This window comes from Pteropus vampyrus, unplaced genomic scaffold (genome assembly GCF_000151845.1).
Source record: "Pteropus vampyrus isolate Shadow unplaced genomic scaffold, Pvam_2.0 Scaffold87, whole genome shotgun sequence".
In the NCBI taxonomy this organism is placed as follows: Eukaryota; Metazoa; Chordata; class Mammalia; order Chiroptera; family Pteropodidae; genus Pteropus; species Pteropus vampyrus.
In genome coordinates, this window is record NW_011888868.1 from 3,063,539 (window position 1) to 3,085,691 (window position 22,153).

The 22,153-nt window shown below is 36.9% G+C and overlaps 1 protein-coding gene across 1 annotated transcript in view; it reads right to left on the minus strand.

Moving 5' to 3' along the window:
- Positions 1 to 22,153, minus strand: part of CNTNAP5 (contactin associated protein like 5) — a 587,467-nt gene that overhangs the window by 76,868 nt on the left and 488,446 nt on the right. The window contains exon 19 of the mRNA XM_023532684.1: positions 18,987 to 19,211. Within this exon, the coding sequence (XP_023388452.1) occupies positions 18,987 to 19,211 (225 nt within the window). The remainder of the gene's footprint in view (positions 1 to 18,986; positions 19,212 to 22,153) is intronic.

Here is a 22,153-nt window from a genome sequence, read left to right on the forward strand (position 1 = left end):
TTATTGGTTTCACTAATCATTGAGTTTATGATAAAATATTGTATTTCTTTTTGTGTGTTATTTTTATTTGGTAAGACTATGAGCTCCCTGAGAACAAGCAGAGTGCTTTCATCCCCACATTGTCACACAATGCTGGGCACACAAAGATACAGTTGGGGATCGATAACTATCTAAATATCATCTTTCTGAAGTTTTCAGCTAAGATGCACCTAACTCAATTTCTGCCAGATTTAACTTTTTTTAAAAAAATTTCTCTCAGCAGTCAAAACACACACAGTTTAAACAGAATATCCCACAGAAGTTTTTCATATAAGCTAAGCCTTTTAGCAAGTGCTCTGAAAGTGAGTAACATAGCATCTGCATTGCTGTATAAATATCACAGATTGGGAGTGAAATGACTCAGAGTTTGCCTAGAAATCATTTGAGATGTTGATGTGTTTCCGATTTCATTGTCTGCAGCCTTCTTCTTCTTTTTCTTTTTTGTCTTTTAAAGAAAAGCCTAATTTTGGGGTGCAAAAATACTTTTCAAAAATGACAATAATTCACATAGTTGTCAAGGGCTGCTAACTGCATAATGTTTTTTTTCATAAAAAATGCATGCAAAGGCATTCACATTGTTTTTTTAGATGATCATCCCATTAATACACAATAGTATGACTATAATTATTTGTTTAATTAGATTGGTTAAAATTATCCATAATGCTAGTCTCAAAGAATGAGAAAAAGTTAAATAGGATAATGTAATGAAAAAAGTGAAGAATTTTAATGGAAAAGTACAAATCAGGAGTTTCAAAACTCTTACTACAAAACACTCCTATCTAAACCTTCCCACACTAACCTAGCAGAGAAGAGGGCTGGGAAGCCCTATATATATATCTGTTCTAGCTTCTTTTTACTTCTGTCTGCTTTATTTCTTTCCCTTGATTCTGTGTCGCTGAATACTTTTTCATGGAGGTACTCCATTAACAACATCAACAATTTTTTACTGATTTTTAAAACATAAAATTATGATGAAATTCTGGTATGAAAGATGATTAAAAAGTTTAACAAACTTAGAGCATGGAATCTAATAGACCCATATTGACATGTTATTTATTAGGAAAAAAAAAAAAATACCAGTAGGAAACAGGAACCCCAGTGGTGATGGTGGAGAGCTAATATGACTTATGTAAAAGCTAAACTAAACTTTCAGTTATTAATTCAATTAATAATTTAGTGAATGTCTACAACATGCTGAGTGCCATTCTAGGTTCTGGAGATACGAATAAACAAAGTCTGTGCCCTCCAGGGCTTACATTCTAGTTCTGATGACAGGCAACAAAAATAAACGTAAAACATAATGCCAGGTAATAAGTTGATGAAGAAACATCAAGCAGAATAGAAGGCAGACAGAGAAGGGGAGGGCTTGACTCAGAGACATTGTGGTCTTTATAAACCATGCTCCTTCCGGTCCTCATACTGGATAGCCTGTGGTCAGGGAAGGACTCTCAGACAAAATAATGTTTACAGGGGCCTAAATGAAACTGAGGCATGAGGCATCTGGTAAAAGAGGGCTGCAAACAGAGAGAAAGTTAGTGCAAAGCCCAAAGCATCAGCCTGCTGGCATATTATAGAAATGGTAAGAAGGCAGGTGAGCCAGGCCAAGGAGAGAAGGTGGGAAATGTTGGGGATGACAGCAGCAGGGGCCAGATCATGTACGTTCTATTGGATTCAGAAAGAAACCTGGATTTCCTTCTGAGTGACAGGAAAAATCATTGCACAGTGTTGAGGTGAGGTGTCTTGTCATGGTCCTTGTGCCGTACAGGGATACAGCTGAGTGCTACCTGGAAAGTGCATGGTGGCCACAGGCCAAGAGCACAGGGAGAGAGACCTATCAGGAGCTCACAACAGCCGAGTGGGCACTAATGAGCCTGGGGCATTAATAGTGGTCAGCAGCGCCTGGATGTAGAGTCCTTTCTAAAGTTATAGAGATTATCAAATAATTAATAAATTTAAAATTTATTTCATGAGTTTACTGCAACTTTTAATTTAGGCAAGCATCTCTGGGAGCCACTTACCTAATAGTTCCAGAGCTCGCAGTTGGTCTGTGGGTCTTGGAGGAGGAAGCTGAGGGGCAAATAAGGCTATGACACATTAAGTGTCCTGTGTTTTTTGAAAATCCAGACCTTACAGTGAAGGGAGTCTTTGGAATAGATATGATTTAGCTGGTGCACATCTATCTCCTCAGCTTCTTTGTCACATTTTCCAGCACAGAGATTCCTATCTTAGCTATTTCTACAGCCCAGTGCTTAACACAGTTCTTGGTAGTGATGTACCAAGTTATAAACTATGGCAGAGCTGTCAAGGTGTGCAAGAGTATTAGATCAATGGCATCACCTAAAATGGCATTTGCATGGTGATAATCAAAGGGGACCCATTTTTTTTTGTCAGTTTGATTATTGTTTTATATTCTCTAAGATGCACTCCCTTTATGCTTGCTTCCAGATCAGACTCCTCCCATTGCTTGACTCCACCCTTGCTTTCCCGCTGGTGCTTGATTTGAAGACATTTCTAAATCAATGAATCATAGATATTTTCTGAGCTGGAAGAGACCTTTCGAAAACATATGTTCATTGAGATTAATTTGATTTCCCAAGGCCAATCCTTTATAAGTCTAAGAATGTGTAGACTGAATGTTCTCCTTCAGTAAGAACTGTATTGAAGATAATATAAATGTTGGGCATTTTACAGTCATACAATGAGTGTTATAGCCCTCTCAATATTTTATATGACACTAACTACATTATGTCAGAAGGGCATTAAAAATCAAGGCCAAACTCATGTTAAGGATTAGAAAACTGAGGCCTATCAAAATTAAGTGACTAGTTCAAGGTACCAGGAATTTTTGTTTAGTTTTGTTTTAATTTTATTAAAGTGTAATGTATAATTATACTTATATTTAGAAAAAAGCACGTCATAAGCATGATGACATTCTCACAAATGGAATCCATCCAGTTTAAGAGACAACATTGCAGCATCACATAGGTCTCCTCACATCCCCTTTTTCTCACTATTTCCCAAGGTTAACCGCCATTGTAATTTCTAATAGTATAGATTAATTTTTGCATGTTTTTTGAAATTTATTAAAAAAATGAAATTATAGAGTGTGCACATTTTTATGTCTGGCATCTTTCAACACAGAATTTGTAAGGTTTATAAATTTTGTTTTATGCATTCTTATTGCTTTGAATGAGTATACAAGAGTTTCAATTTTTTAATGACCAAGAAGCACTGGAAATGTGGTAGGCAGACTCTCAGGGGAGCCTTGGGTTCACGTCCTTTACAGAATCACAAACCTTGTGTGGAAGTGAGACTTGTGACTTGCTTCTAACAAACAATATGGCAAAGATAATAGGATGTCACTCCTGTGATAACATTTCAAGATTCATCCATTCATACAGATGCTGATGCTCCCTTGCTGGCTTGAGGAAGCAAACTGTGAGGGCCTATGGAGAGACAAACATGTCCAGGATCTGTGGGCTGCCTTTAGGAGCTGAGAACAATGCATAGTGAACATCCAGCAAGAATCCAGGACCTCAATTCTAAAATCCCAAGGAACTGAGTTTTGCCAAATACCCAAGGAAGGTTAGAAGCAAATCATTCCCCAGTGGAGACTCTGATAAGAAACCAGCCCACTTAACATTTGATTGCAGTCTGAAATCCTGAGCAGAAGACCCACATAAACTGTGCTTGGACTCCTGACTTGAAGGATCTGTGAGACAAAAAAAGCGGGCTCATTTAAGCCGCTGAGTTTATGAAAAGGTATTACTCAGCAATGGGAAGCTATTACAAAAACCCAGCTTTCTAGATTTCTAGCATAGTGATTGTTATTTTTTTCTGTTGCTAAAGGTTTAAAACAAAATCATACAAGCATCTCATTATTATGTCTCTGTAATCCATTTTCAGCAATAACCAATTTGGCACATGTAAATCATGGAGTGTATTAGTCCTGGTTTAGTAATTTTAAATTTGTATTGGTTTTGTATCTCAAAAATTCATTTATTAATTGGGCAGACACAAATGAAGAAACGAGTGGGAAGAAGCTAAGATTGGATATCTCAGAGCAATTTCCTGGGATTAATCTTAAAGGAGGAAAAGGAAAAAAAAAAAGAAAAGAAAAAATGGGTAATATATTTTCATGATGCTATTTTCAGTATATATTTCCCATAGATGCATCTTAAGCACTTTGGAGCAATGCCAACTAGGGTACACTGTAGATATAAGTCAATATTACAACAGAGGCACTTAACAAGAAGGCATGACTGATGCAATACACCTGCTTGTAGGAGAAGAAAGCTTGTTCACCTGCTCTGGGAAATACGTTTCCGATTGCCCATTTCTATTCCTTTTCACTTTATTGTTGATTTATTGCCTTTGCCCAGCTTCAGCATGACAAAGGCTTCAGCTTTCAGCACAAAATGATATTCCAGACTCCACTAAATATATTTGTAAGACAAGGGCAGCCAACAAAATTAAACTGCCGGCACAAAGACCGGCTGTTATTTAAAGCCGGAGAGATTACAGGGGATTATTACTTTATCAAAAAATATTTCAACTACGAACCAGTGCTTATTTCTCTAGTACTTTTGGCTGTGTGCTAATTTATCTCCCACCTTGCATGGATTTAGTCTTTCATTGCCATTTTATTGAAAATCTTGACAAATGTCAGTGGCCTAAGTCATAGGACACCTAGGCTTACTCCGTTATTGCTACAGAGAGCTGGAAATCAGGACCTTCAAAGGGATTTATGTGTGCTGCTTCTTTGATTTTTATTGTTGTGCTTTCATTTGAAACTTCAGGCATTTTATCTTTTATCTCGTTTATCTTTTTGAAAGTCCCACCTAAGGATGGCAACACAAACAACTAAAATCCAACAGTATTACCATTATGAAGCTGATGATTTGGTCACATTTTTCCTTCTATCCTTCCTAAATGCAACATTTTATCTGTTTCAAATTGCCTCTTTTAAGATTTTTTTTTTTCTCAGAGACTTAACAGGCTTTGAGAGGAATTATAACTATCAAAATTAGAAATAAGAGGATAAGAATAATCCATTTTTAGTATCTGTTACTTCTTAAAGTTTTTCTCTCATTTTAGCCTCATGCTTTTAGGTAAAGTTGTTATCCAATTTAACTTATTCTCTTTGATTCTGAGCCGTGCCTTAGTGCACCATAAAGATACCACAGTTAACTCTTTTAAAGATGAACCATAAAAATATGCTTCTAAAAAGACTCTTTTGCTTGAAAATATTGTGTGCCCTATTGTCATTAAATGTTGTCTCTATAATGGCGGCATATTTATTGTGTGTAGATACTGGACCCGTGAATGGTGTTCAACCAGTGCTGATTCCTGGAATTAGTGTTACAGTGGTGGATCCAACAAGTTAACAGAGATTGTTAACAGAGATCACTTCTATAACAGCCTGTCTCAGAAGTCTTAAGAGGGCACTTAACACCATCTTTGGGAGGGAACCAGGAATGCTTCCCAGAAGTAACACTGAATTTAGAACTAAAGAAACGAGAGTTTTCCAGCAAAGAAGAAATGAAGGTGTGAAAGGAAAGAATGTTTCAAGCAAAGGTAACAAAATGTGGGCTTACCCAGAGGCGAAACAAAAGATGATGCAGTCAACGATCTGAACATAATTCAATATGGGAAGAGGGTACAGTGGCGTTTGAAAGTGATAAGAATTGAAATTTCATTGGAAAGTGAAAACCTAGGACTGAGGAGAGTTTGGAAATTAGCCAAAGGGCAATGGAGAGCTACTGGAAAATGAGTGACATGAATATATTTAAATTTTAAAAAGATCATCATCGTCAGAACAGAAAATTAAAAGGGCACAGTCCTAAAGATTGGGAGAAGTATTTGAACATCACTGCAATAATTTTACTCTGAGATTAAGGTGGCCAGAACAAAGATAGCCATAGTGGGATCATAAAGAAATTGGACAGATATAAAAGAAACAAAGGAAGCAAATGCAATGCAATGCAAGGAGACTGAATAAAACTTGGTAATCAATGGACTCTGGAGGCGTGAGAAAGAGGAGGAGGTGGTGAAATACGTTTCTGACTTGGGCATATGAGTGAATGTAGAGCATTTCTCTGAGAAAGGGAAAACTCAAGCAAGAAAAGATCTAGAAGTCTATGTGTGTGCATGTGTGGTAAATACATGTGAGTGTTTTGGGAAGTGGGGTTAAGCTTGAGGTCAATTTACAACATATGGAGTTTGAAGAGTTTATGGGACAGCTGAGTGAAGTTGCCTCTCAATTCTCTCAAAGACACAAAGGTCTACATATACACATTAAAATCACGGGGATAGATGACATATCTCAGTGACGGTGTATTCTTTCTTCAAAAAGAGCCAAAACTGCTATAGGATGAAATATCCATACATACAGGAGGTTGAGGAGCAGTAGTCACACTCAAACAAGCTCATGGAGGTTAAGGCCCGAAATACATCTGGTAATGAGGACACTTCTTAGTGGTCTTGGCATAGACTATTTGAATAGGAAGTGAAATCATTTGTTACATTGAATGTTTCTAATTAAATTATTTTATTCATTTATCCTTCCGTTCATTCATGGAAGGATTCAATTCACTAATTGAAAACATGAAAATGAGGTATGTGTGCAACTGTGCAGATAATCATCAAATGTGCCTTCAGCCAATGTCTTTTACATATTTATATGCACTCATTTGTAGGAAGAAGGACTTGTTTTCTATTAATAAAACTGTATACTTTCTTCTTGGTATTCAAATAATGAATTTATTTTATGCACTTAAATACAGTTTATAAAAATAGTACATTTTAAAAGCCAAATGGTATAGAAAGACAATTTGAGGAAGCAAGTCCAGCCCTACTCCTTCCTAAGCTCAGGTCCTCCTCTTCACATTCAATTATTCTAGTTCTTTCAGTTTTTTTTTTTTTTTAGTCATTATTTTCCTTCAACTTTATTAAATATATTGCTATTTCTTGATTTATGAATTTTAAATATTATATTTTTGCCTTCCCTTCCCATAATGATTAGATGAGGAATTACCTTGCTTGGACCCAGTCACATATGGGCTCATCCTCCTCAGGCCTCCAATACAAGTATGCCACAATTTTGCTTAAGTTGCTTTTCAAAGTCCTTGTTGTCTTGTCTGACATCAATATCATTTTTGCTGGTGTCTATGACTTACATATTTTCTCTAAGAGCCTCCCTCCAAAAGCCCTCTATCATATGCCTCAATCGAGTTCAGGTTTTCTCAACATTATAGTTATTGACATTCTGGGCCAGATAATTCTTGTGTGTATGTGTGTTTGTGTGTGTGTGAGTGTGAGTGTGAGTGTGTGTGTGTTATATGTGTGTGTGTGGTGATATACTGGGTCTTTAAGAAGTTTAGCAACCTCTCTAGCTTCTATTCACTTCTTTTCAGTACCACTTCTCATCTTGATAAGTAAAAATGTCCCCAGATTTTACTAGTGTCCCCTGGAAGACAAAACTATGCTCAATTGGTAACCATTAGCCTAGACTGGCTGCTCACAAGGATTCCTGCAAGGCAGTTAATCATGAATCACCTGGCCTGTTTTGTGGTGGCTGACCTGTTTCCAAGAGCCCATATCTTTGTTTTTATATACTTCTTTCTTTTGGTGAATCATGTTGTGGCAAGCAGCCTCTAAGACGGCCCCCAATGATCCCATCATCCAAGTAGTCCTATCTTTGTGTAACTTCCCTCCACATCATATGTACTAGATGTCACTGCTGAGTTTAGGTTTTAAAAAAATTTAGGTTCTCTCTTGGGTACTCTCTCTCTCTGTATCTCATCTCTCTCTCTCTTTCTCTCCCACCTTCACTCCCTCCTTCCCTTACTCCCTCTCCCCACCTTTTTCACTGCTTTCTCTGTAAGAGACCAACTGACATGTTGTCTGTTCAGCCCTATTGAAAAGTCAAACAACAAATAACTGAGAGCTCCTGTCAACCTTCACAGGCTTAAGCTTGGGAACAGATTGTCCGGTCCCTTCTGATTACTATAGCCTGGCCAAGAGTTTGATTCCAAAAGAGACCGTAAGCCAGAATCATCCTGCTAAACTAAAACTATAATTCTGAACCCTCACAAAAATGTATAAAGTGATAAGTATTTGCTGTTTTAAGGTGCTAAATTTTAGGGTAATTTTTTATACAGAATCAGATAACTAACATGCATATCAAGTAGTATCTCAGTAAAGGTATTTAGGAAGTCTTAGACAATGACACAAGATACCTCTGCCTTTTTATGTATTAAATTATTCCTCGATCACACATGACTGATAATTTGACTAAGTTTAGAATTCTAGTTTGAAAACCACTTTCCTTAAGAATTGTGAAGATGGTCTTCCATTATCTTCAAATTGCTAGTGCTTCTGTGAAGACATTCCCTACTAGTCTGAGTCTTCTTGGTCCTGCCTTTAGCAGACTTAGTGTTTGCTTTAGAGTGTGTCTTTTACTGTTCACTGTGTTGGGTAAGGAAGCAAACTTTTACATCGGATTTATTTTATTCTATAAAGTATTTTCTATTACATCTTTGCTAATGTCCTCTCCCCATCTATTCTCTCTTTCTATAAATCCTATTAAATATTACACATCATGTTTTGATCCTCTGATATTCTATTTTGTTTTCATTGTCCATTTTTCTTTTTGCATTTTTGTTCAACGTTCTGGAAGATTTCCCTGCACCTTCAAGGGTTCTTTTTTTATTGTTTGCCAGTTTTATTTTAAAGTATCATGTTCTTGCTTCATAGATTTATATTTCTACTACTTCTATGAAGATATTATATCTTTTATGTTTTTTCTGTCTCCTGTATTATCTCTGTTTTATCCAATTATCATTATTTGTTCATTTGCTTGGTCTTTATCTTCCAACCTGGAGGTATTATTGAACTAGCTGATGGCCCTGGTTATCTGTACACAGTGTGATGGAGTCACTGCATTTTGTATTGAAGATTCCATGTGCAGTGGCTGAGTTTGTCAACAAGTAGGATTCACTTTCAGCTGATGATATGGAAAAACTATTATTTTCAATGGGACATTTCTAAAACTCTAATTATCCCACATATATTTTCATGGGACTATTCAGTTCTTCTATGGAAAAAAACATCTCATCTCCTAATGATGAAAGAAAAGCCAAACTATAAGAATTCTTGGAAGAAAGTTAAAAATAAGGCCAAGGGACCTACAGCCCTGTGTACAGATGTCATTTCATTTCTGTTTTTGGACAAAGGCAAACAATAAGGCCAAAGGTCCCACAGCCCAGTGTACAAATGCCACTCTATGCTTGTCTTAAACTCTGTCTCTCAGCCATGCCCTCAGCTTTGAAAACTCTGGTTCAGTTGTTATGTGCTACAGAATATGTATCTGGACTGCTGGAATGGAGGTGGAAAGGAACTTGCTTATCTGCCTGGATAGGAAAAAATGGGTCTAGAGTTAGAAGCTACTTGTAAAAATTTTACCCCATTTCCCTTGACATCATGGCTTGTTCCAGACACCATAGAGTATGGAACACCCAGGGCTGAGACTCTCCCAAGCTGTCTCTCCATTTTCATGCTTACACAGAGACTATAACTAAGTCAGCCTTCTTCCTTCATCTGTTGTCTGATTTCTAAAATGTGTTAATATTTCTTACACCTCCTAAGTTCCGCTTTTTTTTTTTTTACTTTCTACCTTTATAAATATATTTTAATTTCTCTATGTCATTATGGAGGAATTTAAGAAGAGAAGGATAATAAGTTTATGCATTCATCTCTTATGTTTAAATAAGAACATGCATGTATTACATATGATTTTTCTGAACCAAAAATATTCTGCCTAGCCTTATTAATAATATTAAAACCATTTGTTCCAAGAAAGTAGCACTCCCTCATGTGCTATTTCACTTAAAAATGTTAATTGACAGTGACTGTCAAATTTAGCTTGCTAGTTTCAGAGCTAGGGGCAGTAGCTGTACCCTGCAACTTGCATCACAGAAATTGGCATCTATAAGAGTGTAATTTTTTTTCACTTGATAGTCCTGTGTGCTCCAGTGTACACCAAAGTACAATTTACCAAATATAAGGAGATGTCCTGCACCCTTTTTTATTGGCAATATATTTTTAAGTATCCTTATATATTATCCCATCATTTCTGCCTGACTCATCTTTTAAACAGAGTTCTGTAAACAAGGCAGTGTGGAGGACTGCAGGAAGTGAATATGACATTTCTGACAGAGCACATAACCTACATGAAAGCTATCACCAAGAGAAAATGATCGCTTCTGTGAGAGTAGTACACAGTGCAATGAGAGGTCAAAGAATAGAGCAGAATAATTATAAGTTAAAAAGTGAGACTGGTGGGGTTTGATTTTTAATCCCACTGGTTCCTTGCTATGTCTTCCTGGATGAGACATTTAACCTTTCTGTGCCTAAGGTTTCTCATCCGTAAAATGGGGAAATGTTAGAGGTAACTCCATAAGCATGTTTGAGAATGAAATGAATCAACATATACAAAGTACTGAAACTGCATCTTGGCACACATTAAGCGCTTGATAAGCATTAGCTATTTTCTGTTTTCTAGCTGGGAGACCAAGGGAGGTCTCCTGTGGGTGGTGCTGGGAATCTGAACTGGACTCGCAAGCTTGAAAACCTATTCACCACCTCTCCACTGAAGCTTTAGGTTAGGGGATTCCATTTCCAGAGTCCTTATTTCTAAACATCAAAAGGTCAAGCTACTTATAAAAGTGGAAAAAATCTATTACTTTGAATTAAGAGAAATAATGAAAATTCAAGACTTACTTGCTAAATAAAAGGTAATTAACTGCACAGAGAAACTGAATAAGCCCCAAACTTGGACTTCCTGCTGAATTGGTTTCACATCTCAAGATGTCAGTGTTACAGGTCAAGTGGTCTAAAAAGAATAAAAATATGTCTTTTCTCTGAGAAAAGCTTTCTTCACACAGACTTTAACTACTTTCTTAATCCTTAAGCTTCTAATTAGAGTTCTAGACCAAAAGCTAAACATTCAGTCCTTCATTCACTCCGCCCCCGGCTTAAACATTAAAAAAAAAAAAAAAAAAAATTTAGAAAGTAAATGAAGGTGGCTCAGTAACTAGCAAGATCTTTGTTCTGTTTTGTAATAACCATTCTTTGTGTTTTTCCCACATCTTTTATCTGAGTTTTTTCAAATCCTTTACAAACAGAATATCATTAATCCCCAATGACACTGCTACGAGACCCTTGACAATTGCAATTATCTCAAGTTTACAGATGAAGAAACCAAGGCACCTAGTTCATGTCTCTTCTCTTTTCATAATGAAGCCTACAAGCAAATAACAATTTTCTTGATTCTCACAGTACAGTTGTAAGTAACTAGCCTCATCAAAAAAAACAAACAGTTGCTCAATTTTTGAAAAATTTCTGGGTTATTTAAGCTGGGAAAGCACAAAGTAAGAAGATCCTAAAGGCCCTCAGAAAATATAATAAAAAATATTGCAGGCTCCACAGACCTTAGCTGTCTAAACCACCCTGCCTCCCACATGTATATTACAGATGACGAAATGGAATCTCAGGAAGAACAGTATTATGAACATTAATACTCAGATAATATAAGTTATTTTCATGCCCATCTGCACTAAGAAGTCTTTGGTGATGCACTGAGAGGAGCTGTCTTCTCTTCTCAACATGGCCCCACTGTAACCACATGACATCTTCTCCTGACTCTGTGGGGGTGTTCCTACACTTTCTAGGTATGTACTTTCTTCTCCTACTAGATTTAAAGTACATAAGTGCATCCAAGAATACTGAGACCAACTATGAGCTGGGTACTGACATTATGAAGGGGAATTGTGCATTGGAATCCAACTTCAAGAATTTCCTTGAAGCCAAATATACCACATTCATTTTTTTTTTATGAGCCCATAGGACATGTATGTGCTCATAAAAAAATCATATAGCACATGGCGTGTATTATGAACTGAATGTTTGTGTCCTCCTTAAATTCATAGGTTGAAGCCGAACCCCCAGTTATAGCTGTATTTAGTGATATGGCCTCGGAAGAAATAATTATGGTTAAACGAGGTTATAAGGGTAGAGCTCTGATACAATACAATGAATGTTCTTTTCAGAAGACACCAGAAAGCATATTTGGATTCTCTTCTCTTCTCTCCTCTCCTCTCTTCTCTATCTACACACATAATGAGGAAAGGCTATGTGCTCACACAGAGAGAAAGTAAGCATTTGCAACCCAAGGGGATAGCTCTCACCAGACACTAACCTTGTAGGCACATTGATCTCAGATTTCCAGTCTCCAAAACTGTGAGAAAATAAATTCTGTAGATTAATACTGTGGTATTTTGATATGACAGTTCTAGCGCATGCATATAGTAGGCATTAAATGGATGTTCGTAGAGTTAAATGTATTGTGTTGTATTTCTTAGCCTCATTTCCATACTCATCTTTGATTACAGCTTTTCACTCAGGGCCTTAGAGCACTGGCTCAGCCACTGTTGCTGCCTCTAGTTTGGTTTCCTTGATGCCGCACAGCTAGAGTGCTTGGGGTTGACGTGGGAATTTTCCATGTGTTTAGCCATGTCTCCCAGCTGTACATCATCGAGCCTAGCCTTGTAGTTAGCAGAGTTCATTAGTTCTTTGCATATACCTTGCACTTCAGCCATTTAAATATATATTTTTTTTCTCTTTCTATCTGTCTTTCTTTTAGACACATCATACAAGTTCCCCAAAGATCTGGTTCAGAGAGTATTTGGGAAAGCTGTGACTAGAGTTTTCCATTTTCATGCTTTTGTATATCAAACACGGCTGCCTGTGACTAATGACAGCAGCTACTGCACTGGGTGGGAACCCTGCGTCTCATTTTTCTCCTTCCTCAGGGCAATATCCCCCCATTAGGTGCTCTGCCTCTAGACAATGGAGGATTTCCATGTCCTCTTTGTATTAAAATTGAATCCCAATTATCCTGAATGTTGACATTCATATTATGCTCATATAACCCGAGCTTGCATTTTTTCTTTTCACAATGATGGTCCGTCTGAGGATAGGACTGCCAGCATGACCTAGTAGCTTCCATATTATTGTTTATTATTATTATTGTTATTATTATTAAACATCAATAAAATGCAGTGTTTTATTCTTTACATCTGTCAAGCACATCTACTTACATTGTCTCATTTGATCTTCTTAGATGGATTGAACTACTATAACAAAATAGTATAGACTGGTGACTCAAACATCAGTGAGAAGTTTATTCTCTCACAGTTCTGGAGGCCAGTAAGTTCAAGGCAGCAGCCAATTGAGTGTCCAGTAAGAACTCTCCTCTTGGCTTGCAGCCACCTTCTCACCATGTCCTCATGTGGCAGAGCAGGAGCAGGACCAGGAGCGGAAGCGGGAGCGGAGCTCTGGTGTCTCTTCTTATAAAAACACTGACCCTATGAGATCAGGGTTCTTCTCTTATGATCTTATTTAATCTTAATTACCTTCTTACTCTAAACACAGCTACAGGAAGATTCAGGGCTTCAACATATTAATTTTAGGGAGGGAGAGACCATTCTGTCCATAACAATCTTCAAGGACTATTTGAACACACCACAACATAAAAAATCCTCATCATGCCTTCATTTCTTCACTTGGGCCCACCCCCTGGCTCAGTGGATTAACGATATGATACTGGAGATGCGATTTGTTCTCTCCCATATCACTGTCCTTCTTCTAGGAGGGAGAAGTGAGGAGGAAGGACTCTTGATTGCCCTCTCAGAGTCACGGTGTTTCATAACTACGTTAATTTGAAATGGAAAATGGACCTGCCAGCAGGACCTGGTGTCACCTAGCAAGAGATTATCGGAAAGCCCAGAAATACAGGAAATAAACCAACCTAAACAGAGTCTGGGAGATATCAGAAGCCTTGAGAATTTTAAGTTCAAAAGTAGCAAAGTGTTGCTTGACACAAGCCCAAAGACTGGAGTGGTCAGGGAGTAGTAAGACCAAGGAAAAAGACCTCCGAGGCATGCTTTTCTCAGGCTGTTTTTCAGGATTCTTGCTGCTCTGAGGAAGTCAAGCATATGCCATATGCTCCTATCAGAAAATGTGTGGCAGGCGGCAGCATCGGGGATTGTCCTAGGGTTGGCCTGTTGAGATTTGTTGAAGATGCTTCTTCTCTGGATCCCTCCTTTTCCCTGTCTCCCTGGAGTCAGTCTGTTGGAAATGTAAAGTGTCTAGGTTCATCATTATTCCCTCCAAGGTTTGTGCAATCCAAATGCAGACAGTGTATCTTATGAATGTATATGTTTTAAAAAGATAAATAAAAAGGAGCAAAGTCAGAGGAACCATTCAGTATTGGAAGGCAGCTGGGCAGCTACCATGGGAAGGTGAATGGAAGCCTTATTTCGATTTTGTACCCAAGTGATCTCACCACATATTGATGGCCTTAAAGTTAGCATGTATTCTATATTTGATTTTTTTTCTTACCATCAAGGAGCCAAGAAGGACTTATGATGAAAGAGAAGAAAGGAGAATAAATTGGGGAAAGAAAATCTATCCATCTATCTATCTATCTATCTATCTATCTATCTATCTATCTATCTATCTATCATCTATCTATCTATCTATCTGCAATGAGAATAAATGGATTTAGAAAATAATGTCTGCCTAGAGAACACTTACTCATCTTTCATGGCCCAACACAAGGGTCACTATCTCTACAAAGCCTTTTCTGACTCCCTTGAAGAAAGAATTGGTTACTCTTCCATCTTTGCCTTACTCTACCTCTAACAGAATCTATTCTAGCATCTACTTTATATTGGCATCCTTAGTATTTGTTATATCTTCATTCCCAGAATAGATCCTTAAAGGCAGAGCGGGTTCCTGTCTATCTCAGTCTCTCCAGTACATAAAATAGTGTCGGCCACATATTAGACACTCTGTGAATAGTAAAGTGTAAAGCTCAAAGGATATTTCCATAGCGCCATGGTGAAGGCAGAGCATAAAGTGCTGTGAAAGTTAAGAAGTGTATCTTTAGAACACTCTTATCTTTGCCTCTTTCAAATGCTCCTTCTCCTCCAATTGCCACATCTCTGAGAAGTTGCCTGTGGGCCAAAGCCCCAGATTATGGAATTATAACTTCTCCTTCCTAAGGACCCTGTGACCCAGAAATGTCTCCTCTTCTGCCTCTATTCTTTCTTACCAAGAATTAAAATCTTTTTCTTCCTTTTCGTTCTTCTTGTTTTCATTTGAAATGATAGTAGCAGCTTAACCCGGATAAGTCTCTATTTGGAGAAATTTCAAGAAAAATGATAAAGGGCAAAGAACCTGTCAAATCCAATCCCTTCCAGGGAGAGACTTGCAAACATGACTTTGAGTCACATTGGTCTTCTTTCCTCTGGCCTGGACACCCTTATTAAATAAATTTGCAAGATAAAATTTTTGTTCAGTGTTTACACAGTTCATCTACCTGTCTTCCCCACCCCTGACTTCTTAACCCAGAGTGCTGCAATTCTAGCCATTTTGTATGACATGGCTGTGGGCATTTTCTTCCTCCTAGGGAGAACAAAAAGAACTCCTTTTAAGAGTGATCCTCTCATCATAATTCCCACATGATTCTCAAAGGTGTCTTAAATCAAAGTAAGGTTAAGAAAGCTGTACCAACAAAAGACTCTTAACGCCATCTCAGAGAGGTGTGAATCAATCTTACAAGCTTTCCAGAGAAAAGCTTTTTTCAGTTAACCCTTTACCATCTTTGCTGCCCTAATCTCTCTCTCTTTTTTTAATCTGTAAATATTCTTAACTTCCATTAGTATTTTCAGAGGTGTATTTTCCACCAAAGTGTATCCAAGTCACAGTAAGAATATTCCTACCTCTTTATAATACAGTGTCACCAATATTATTCACTGGCAATTATGTCAGTGGCTGAATACTATTAACATACTGGGAACAAGCTGTAAAGGTACCGATTCTTAATTCCCCATAAAAAGTATTTCACAGTCTGCAACTGAAACCCTAGCAGAAAGAAATATAAATGTAAGACTATACAAGAAAGGATTAAGAAATCACAAAATCTAATACCTGAAAAGACACTCAGAAGTTTTTTCTCTGTCATTCACTGTTGGAATTCTTATTAAGGTTTCCACATTTAATAAACTTTCATTTAATTATTATTTGATGACCTCCAATGTCAAGGAATTCATTATCTCTCAAGGTATTTTACTCTCTTGTTATAATCCCCCAATTCCTAGGAGATTCATTCTCAAAGTTAGGTAAAATTTAACTTCTATTTAGATGGCTTGAGAAATCTGGGCAACCTCACTTCCTCATATATCTAGACTGACTTCCAGAAAGTTTAAGGCAGTTTTTGAGTCCTTTTTTTTTTTTTTTTAATCATGTTTAAACAAAATCCTATCCTGCTTATCTTTGTTGGTTTCCATAGTCCTTGATACTATGTAATGAGACTAATAAATGAAGAAGCACGTATCTTAGTTGCACCACTGTAGTAAAGAGAGATGACAGGAAATGTCCAGGAACCTGAATCATTGAGTCAGCCACCACTGACTACTGTAATAAGAGTTCCCTAGAGCAATGGTGAGGGAATGGGTCAGGGTGAGGGCATGTGCAGGGGTGACTTTCTGACGCTGAGTGAGGGGAGGGGGCATTCCATCACTAACCATGGCTTGGACACCCATTTCCCGTTAGACTGAGGTGCAAGCCTTTGCTTTTACACTTACCCTGAGATCTAAGCTTAAAACAAACAAACCGATAAGTAAGACACAAGTATTTCCTTGTTTCTTTCATTTAGCCAGGGTTAAAAATATGTAAATATCTATGGGATCAAGTTTAGCTTTAGAGTATAAGAAAATAGGGGATAAAGCAGAATTCAAGAATGCTTTTCAATTAAATAAATTCGAGTTATTTAAAACATGTTGTGTTTCAAAAATAAATAACACAGTTTAGCTCTTGTGGTGAAGAATACAGAATATGCTATCAAACTTAAGAGGGAGAATTAAACTCAGCTCTTCTCCTTACTTGCTGTGGGATTTTAATCAAGATATTTAATATCTATCTGTCTTAGTTTCTACAACTGTAAGATATTGGGTTTGTTAATACCACCAATCGAGGATTAAGTGCTGTGTGAATTAATTATAATAGTGCCCAGCATAGATAGATAGATAGATAGATAGATAGATAGATAGATAGATAGATAGATAGATAGATATACACATATATATATATGTTTGTGTGTGTACATTTATTTATATGTACATATATTATAATAGAGTAAATAGAATGACATATATTTAGTCTGACATAGTGATTCCTGTTATTGTCTATATCCATTGACATGACCTGACAAGTCTGAATGTGCCTTTGAGACCACCCCCAAAAGATGCTTTGCGGGAAATCTTGTATTTCAATGCTCTGGAAGTATCTTACTTATAATCCAACCACATCTAGTTTAGAGGAAATGTTGTCGGGTTGGATAGAAGGAGTTCTGTCTTCTAGCCCCACCTGTGTCATGAATGAGCTGGCTGGCCTACATTAATCAGTTAATTCATGCCTCAGTGTCCTCAGCCAGACTTATCAATCTCACAGAGACATTATGGGGTCCCAGTTTAAGAACTGACATGCTTATATAATGGTTCCAATCATACAAAGATTTGCTGATTAATAAGAGGTCTAATAAACTATGTTTCCTTCCTCTCTTGTAGGCTCTTCAAAAACAAAGTCTTAGAATGATGTTATCATTCTAGTTTCTCTTTCCCTTTTTGCTTCCATCATATTGTTCCTAGAGTGAATGAATCCTGTTACTTCTAGTTGGACATTGTTATTATTATTGCACTTTAGGCCTGATTCAACTCAGAGGTCCACCAATATTGATCCTTGCTTTAGATCTTTACATCATTCTTTATGTTCAATGTTATAAATAGTTAAAGCAAGATGAAGCAAAGAATAAGCCCTCAAAAAGTAAAAGGAAGCAAAGAATGAACCCCCAAGAGAGATAGTTAGAGTCTCTGCTTAAGGTCTGTAGAGGACGCAGTGAATGATGTGCACCACAGGCCTCCTTCCTCCTGTGTCCCACCACAGCCCATCTCCATAGTGGATGTTTCTAAAGCCCAGACTCATCTCATTGTGCCAGCAAATTACAGGACGAGGAAAAGTATATTCTTGATCACAAGAAAATGTTTTCCGAGACCAGAATACAGGGATGTCCACATCTTTGCCCTCTTTGCCCATCCTAATAATTGTTACACCCCTGATATTTTGATATCATAGAGTCTATGGCTACAACTATATTAATAGTCATTATTTCAGGGTAGAATTAAGTAGTCAGGGAAGAAAACCTGATTTTTTCTAACAGCTATCAAAACAGGTATCTTTCAACATCCCTCCTATGAAGTAGGTTCTCTAGCTCCTTTCTCCCTCTTATCTTCGCATATTCCATTTTGTCCACATTCTTTTCAAAATCTGATCCTCAGAACAGAGACCATATTCCACAAGGTTATGACTCACATATGCTACTTCTCTCCAAGACCTAGGCAATCAACTTCTATTAATACAGCCTGCATTTATGCTAGTTGTTTTAACAGCCTTCAGTAAAGGAGACTGCAGTAAAGATGACAGGATATATGTGACAAATGTCTTTCTGAAATTTAGATATGCTTATGATCTTCTCCTTTACTCTTAATGAATTCAAGCACAGAATAAATAATAATTACTGCTGCACAGTTGAGGCAAATTTAAGTCAATACATTTGAGACTTCAGCAATGAATTGACACTGGCCTGGAAAACCAATTGCAATTCATAAAGGTAAAGTTTAATCAAGAGTTTGGCTGGAGGTCTGGAAATAAGCTGTCTAGGTAGGGCCAAATTTAGATTGAAATTATGCAGAGTTCTACATGGCATACCTTGTCCTTATAGACCAGCATGATATTCTATCAGGCTTCATACCACCAATACTCACCATTCTTGCAAAGCAGGACAGCCAGGAAGTCCTGAGAAGAAGAATTGATATAGAGCAAGAGGCTGGGTGTCTGGGCTGTCGCAAAACTAAATGCAATGTTTTCCTTAGATGGAGCTGACTCTGTGTAAATTGCTGAGGATGACAGGCTTATATTCTTGGTTACTGGGTAGGGTTCTTGAAACATGTAAGTAACCGAAGTGCCAGCCTCAAAGAGAGCAGAAACCTCTGCAAAATATAAAAGTGGAAAACACATATTAAAATCTTTAATTTATGATTCAGAATACATTAATAACTTGTTTATTGTTTCCTATGCATCAGGCACTGTGTGAGGGTTTGTACATTAATTATATGGTATGCTTCCCACAATAATTTTGAAGTGGCAGAGTCATTCTCATTTACAAATGAGAAACATGAGTCTTACCTAGGCTAAGAACCTTGAACAAGGTTGCATAGCTAGAAGAGAGAGCTAGGATATGCACTGAGAAATGCAGGTCAGTTTAACATACATTTGCAGAAAATTATCATGTGTCCAACTCATTTTTCAAAAAGCAAAAGATAAGATGTCCCTGCCTCCAGCATAGAGTAAAGAAATTCACTGAGACCATCTTACTTTCAAAATTGAAATGCTAACAGTTCTGGTTTGTGTTTTTCTTGTGTATCAAGAGGGTCTTAAGTAAGCGCTAAATTACTGAGAGCAGAACATTGGGAGAGGCAGCAGTAATACCCTGTGGTGTTTGGTGAAGAGTGAGGATCCATTGAAACAGAAGAGAGGGGGTCCATGGAAACAGCAAGAAGAGTATTAGTATTCAACTCCCAGACTCAAGTTTTCAGATGTCTAAGAATTAGTATTCAGTCCCCAAAGAGAGCAACAGCTTGGGCAAATAAGCCTTCCTATGAGAAACAATTCCTATCACATGACACATTGGAGAGAGTTCTGCCACCACCATAAAGAAAGGAAGCATCTACAAATTGATGACATTCAATTAGCGGGAATATGCAAATCCCCCAATCTTTCCTTTATAATGTCCTCCTTCCAACTGTTAGTTTAATGGAATTAGCACAGGGTTTGGCTTCAGCACTGGATCTAAAGCTTCATTGGATTTCATACTAGCTGTGTGGTCCCAGGCAAGTTAGGGAACTCTGTGAAGATTATTTTCTCATCTGGCAAATGGGAAGCATAACATAAGATCTACCTCAACAATATTTCTGTGTGGATAAATGAGTTGATGTGTGTACAGCACTTAGGAGAGTTACACAGCACAGTTTGAACTCATGAACTCTCATATTAGAAGATAATTTAACCTGAACCCATCCCGATTTTCTTCATTAAATAAAAATCTGTTTATTTACTGCACATTCATCCAAATGCTGAAATATTTTCTTTTAATCAAGGCTACTCTTAAGTTCACTTTCAATTTTATCTATATAGAGTATCAGGGTATGGAGTAAAAGGTCCTTTATAGAGAAACATAGATTAGATCTGGCAGCAAACATCTTTCATAAAAATAGCACAGTAAACAGGAATGTATATTGGCATAATTAATTTATTTTTTTTTCTAAATGATATGTGGGATGTTTCTAATTCCACATGGAATTCTCTGATTGAATTGATGGCTCCTAGAACACAATTAAACCTGGCTTAACCTTTATATTTCTATTGCAGATTTGTTCTACTTTTGTGAAAATGCTATAACAGCCTGTAGAAGTGCCAAAAAAAGTAGATAAAGTTGCATATTTATGCATATCATTAGCAGATTGAGGATATGAGTTCATTTATCTAAAGGTTCAGATTAAGAGTTTTGCATTCGTCATGAAGGTTATAACATCAGTACTCCAGATTAAAGATATGAAGCAGAGTCTTATGACAGTGAAGATTCGGGTTAAATATTGACTTAATTCAAGCATTTTCCCTGAGTGAACTTCCTTGCGGACATTTAACCTGTACTTTGAGTTACTATCTCCTAGTTAACAGAAAAATGTCTTTTCTTTGATGTTTGTGTGTGAGTTCAAATGTATATATAATTTAAAGCATTCTGTTATATAACATTAAACATAGGCATATTACATTTTTTCTTTATACTTAAGACAGGAAATTAAAAAGAAAAGTAATTTTTTAGTTAGAAATGTCCTACAAAATTTGTGTCCTCCCTCTTCCCTATCCCCAGTAATTTTTGTGTTTATGTATTATCAATTTCAACATAAGGGAAATTCAGCAAGAAACCTGGATTCTATTATTCTCTCAGTTTCTTATACTTTATAAACTAAGAGTTTAAGTTCTCTGATCATATTTATGCCTCTGATTGATTTTTTTTCTGAACATCCAAAACTATTTGGATAAATAGGAAAAAAAAATCTTAACATGAAGGTGTTTATCAGTGAATATCATGCTACTACAAGACCACAATACCAACATTAGCAATATCTCTTGAACACCTACCTGGTGGAAAAAATTGTACTGATTATATTCTGAGAAGAACACATTAAAAGAATAACACCAATGGCCGTAGCCTAGGGTGTGATATGTGAGTGACAGAAAAAATAATACAAAGATATCTCCATGGGTCAAAGTAGCCTAGGAAGATCTAAAAGAATTGCTCAACACTGACAAGGCCTTAAAGTGTGGAATGAGCTAACAGAAGTAGCTAGGAGACAGGGTGGTGCTGGAGAGGAAATGTATCTCTGAGCCAGCTGTGTAGTCTGATTGACCTGGAAACTGGAACCTGGCTGTGCCCTTCTGCAGTTCTTTCAAAAGATCGCGATTAATCTCAGTTTATTCAAACATAAATAGTAGTGAATTTAGCCTTGTAGTGGGTAGAAGGATTAGAAGAATATAAAATTATGGCACATAGTAGGAACTCAATAAACAATAGCTGGTCTTAATAATGATAATTAAATTTAGAATTAGAATAAACATGACAACCAATCTTGGATAATGACAAAGCTAGTAGTTACCTAGAAATCAGATCGCAATTAATTTAAAAAAACATAAAATAATAAAATAAAAATAAATAGAACAATTGGCATAATATTAAACACGCATAAATAAGTTTTTCTTATAATAATGATCCTGTGGCCTTGGAAGAGACAATGATTTTCTTAGATAAAACTCTGAAAACACAAGCAACAAAATTTTTTAAAAAGGTATATTAGACTTCATTAAAACTAAA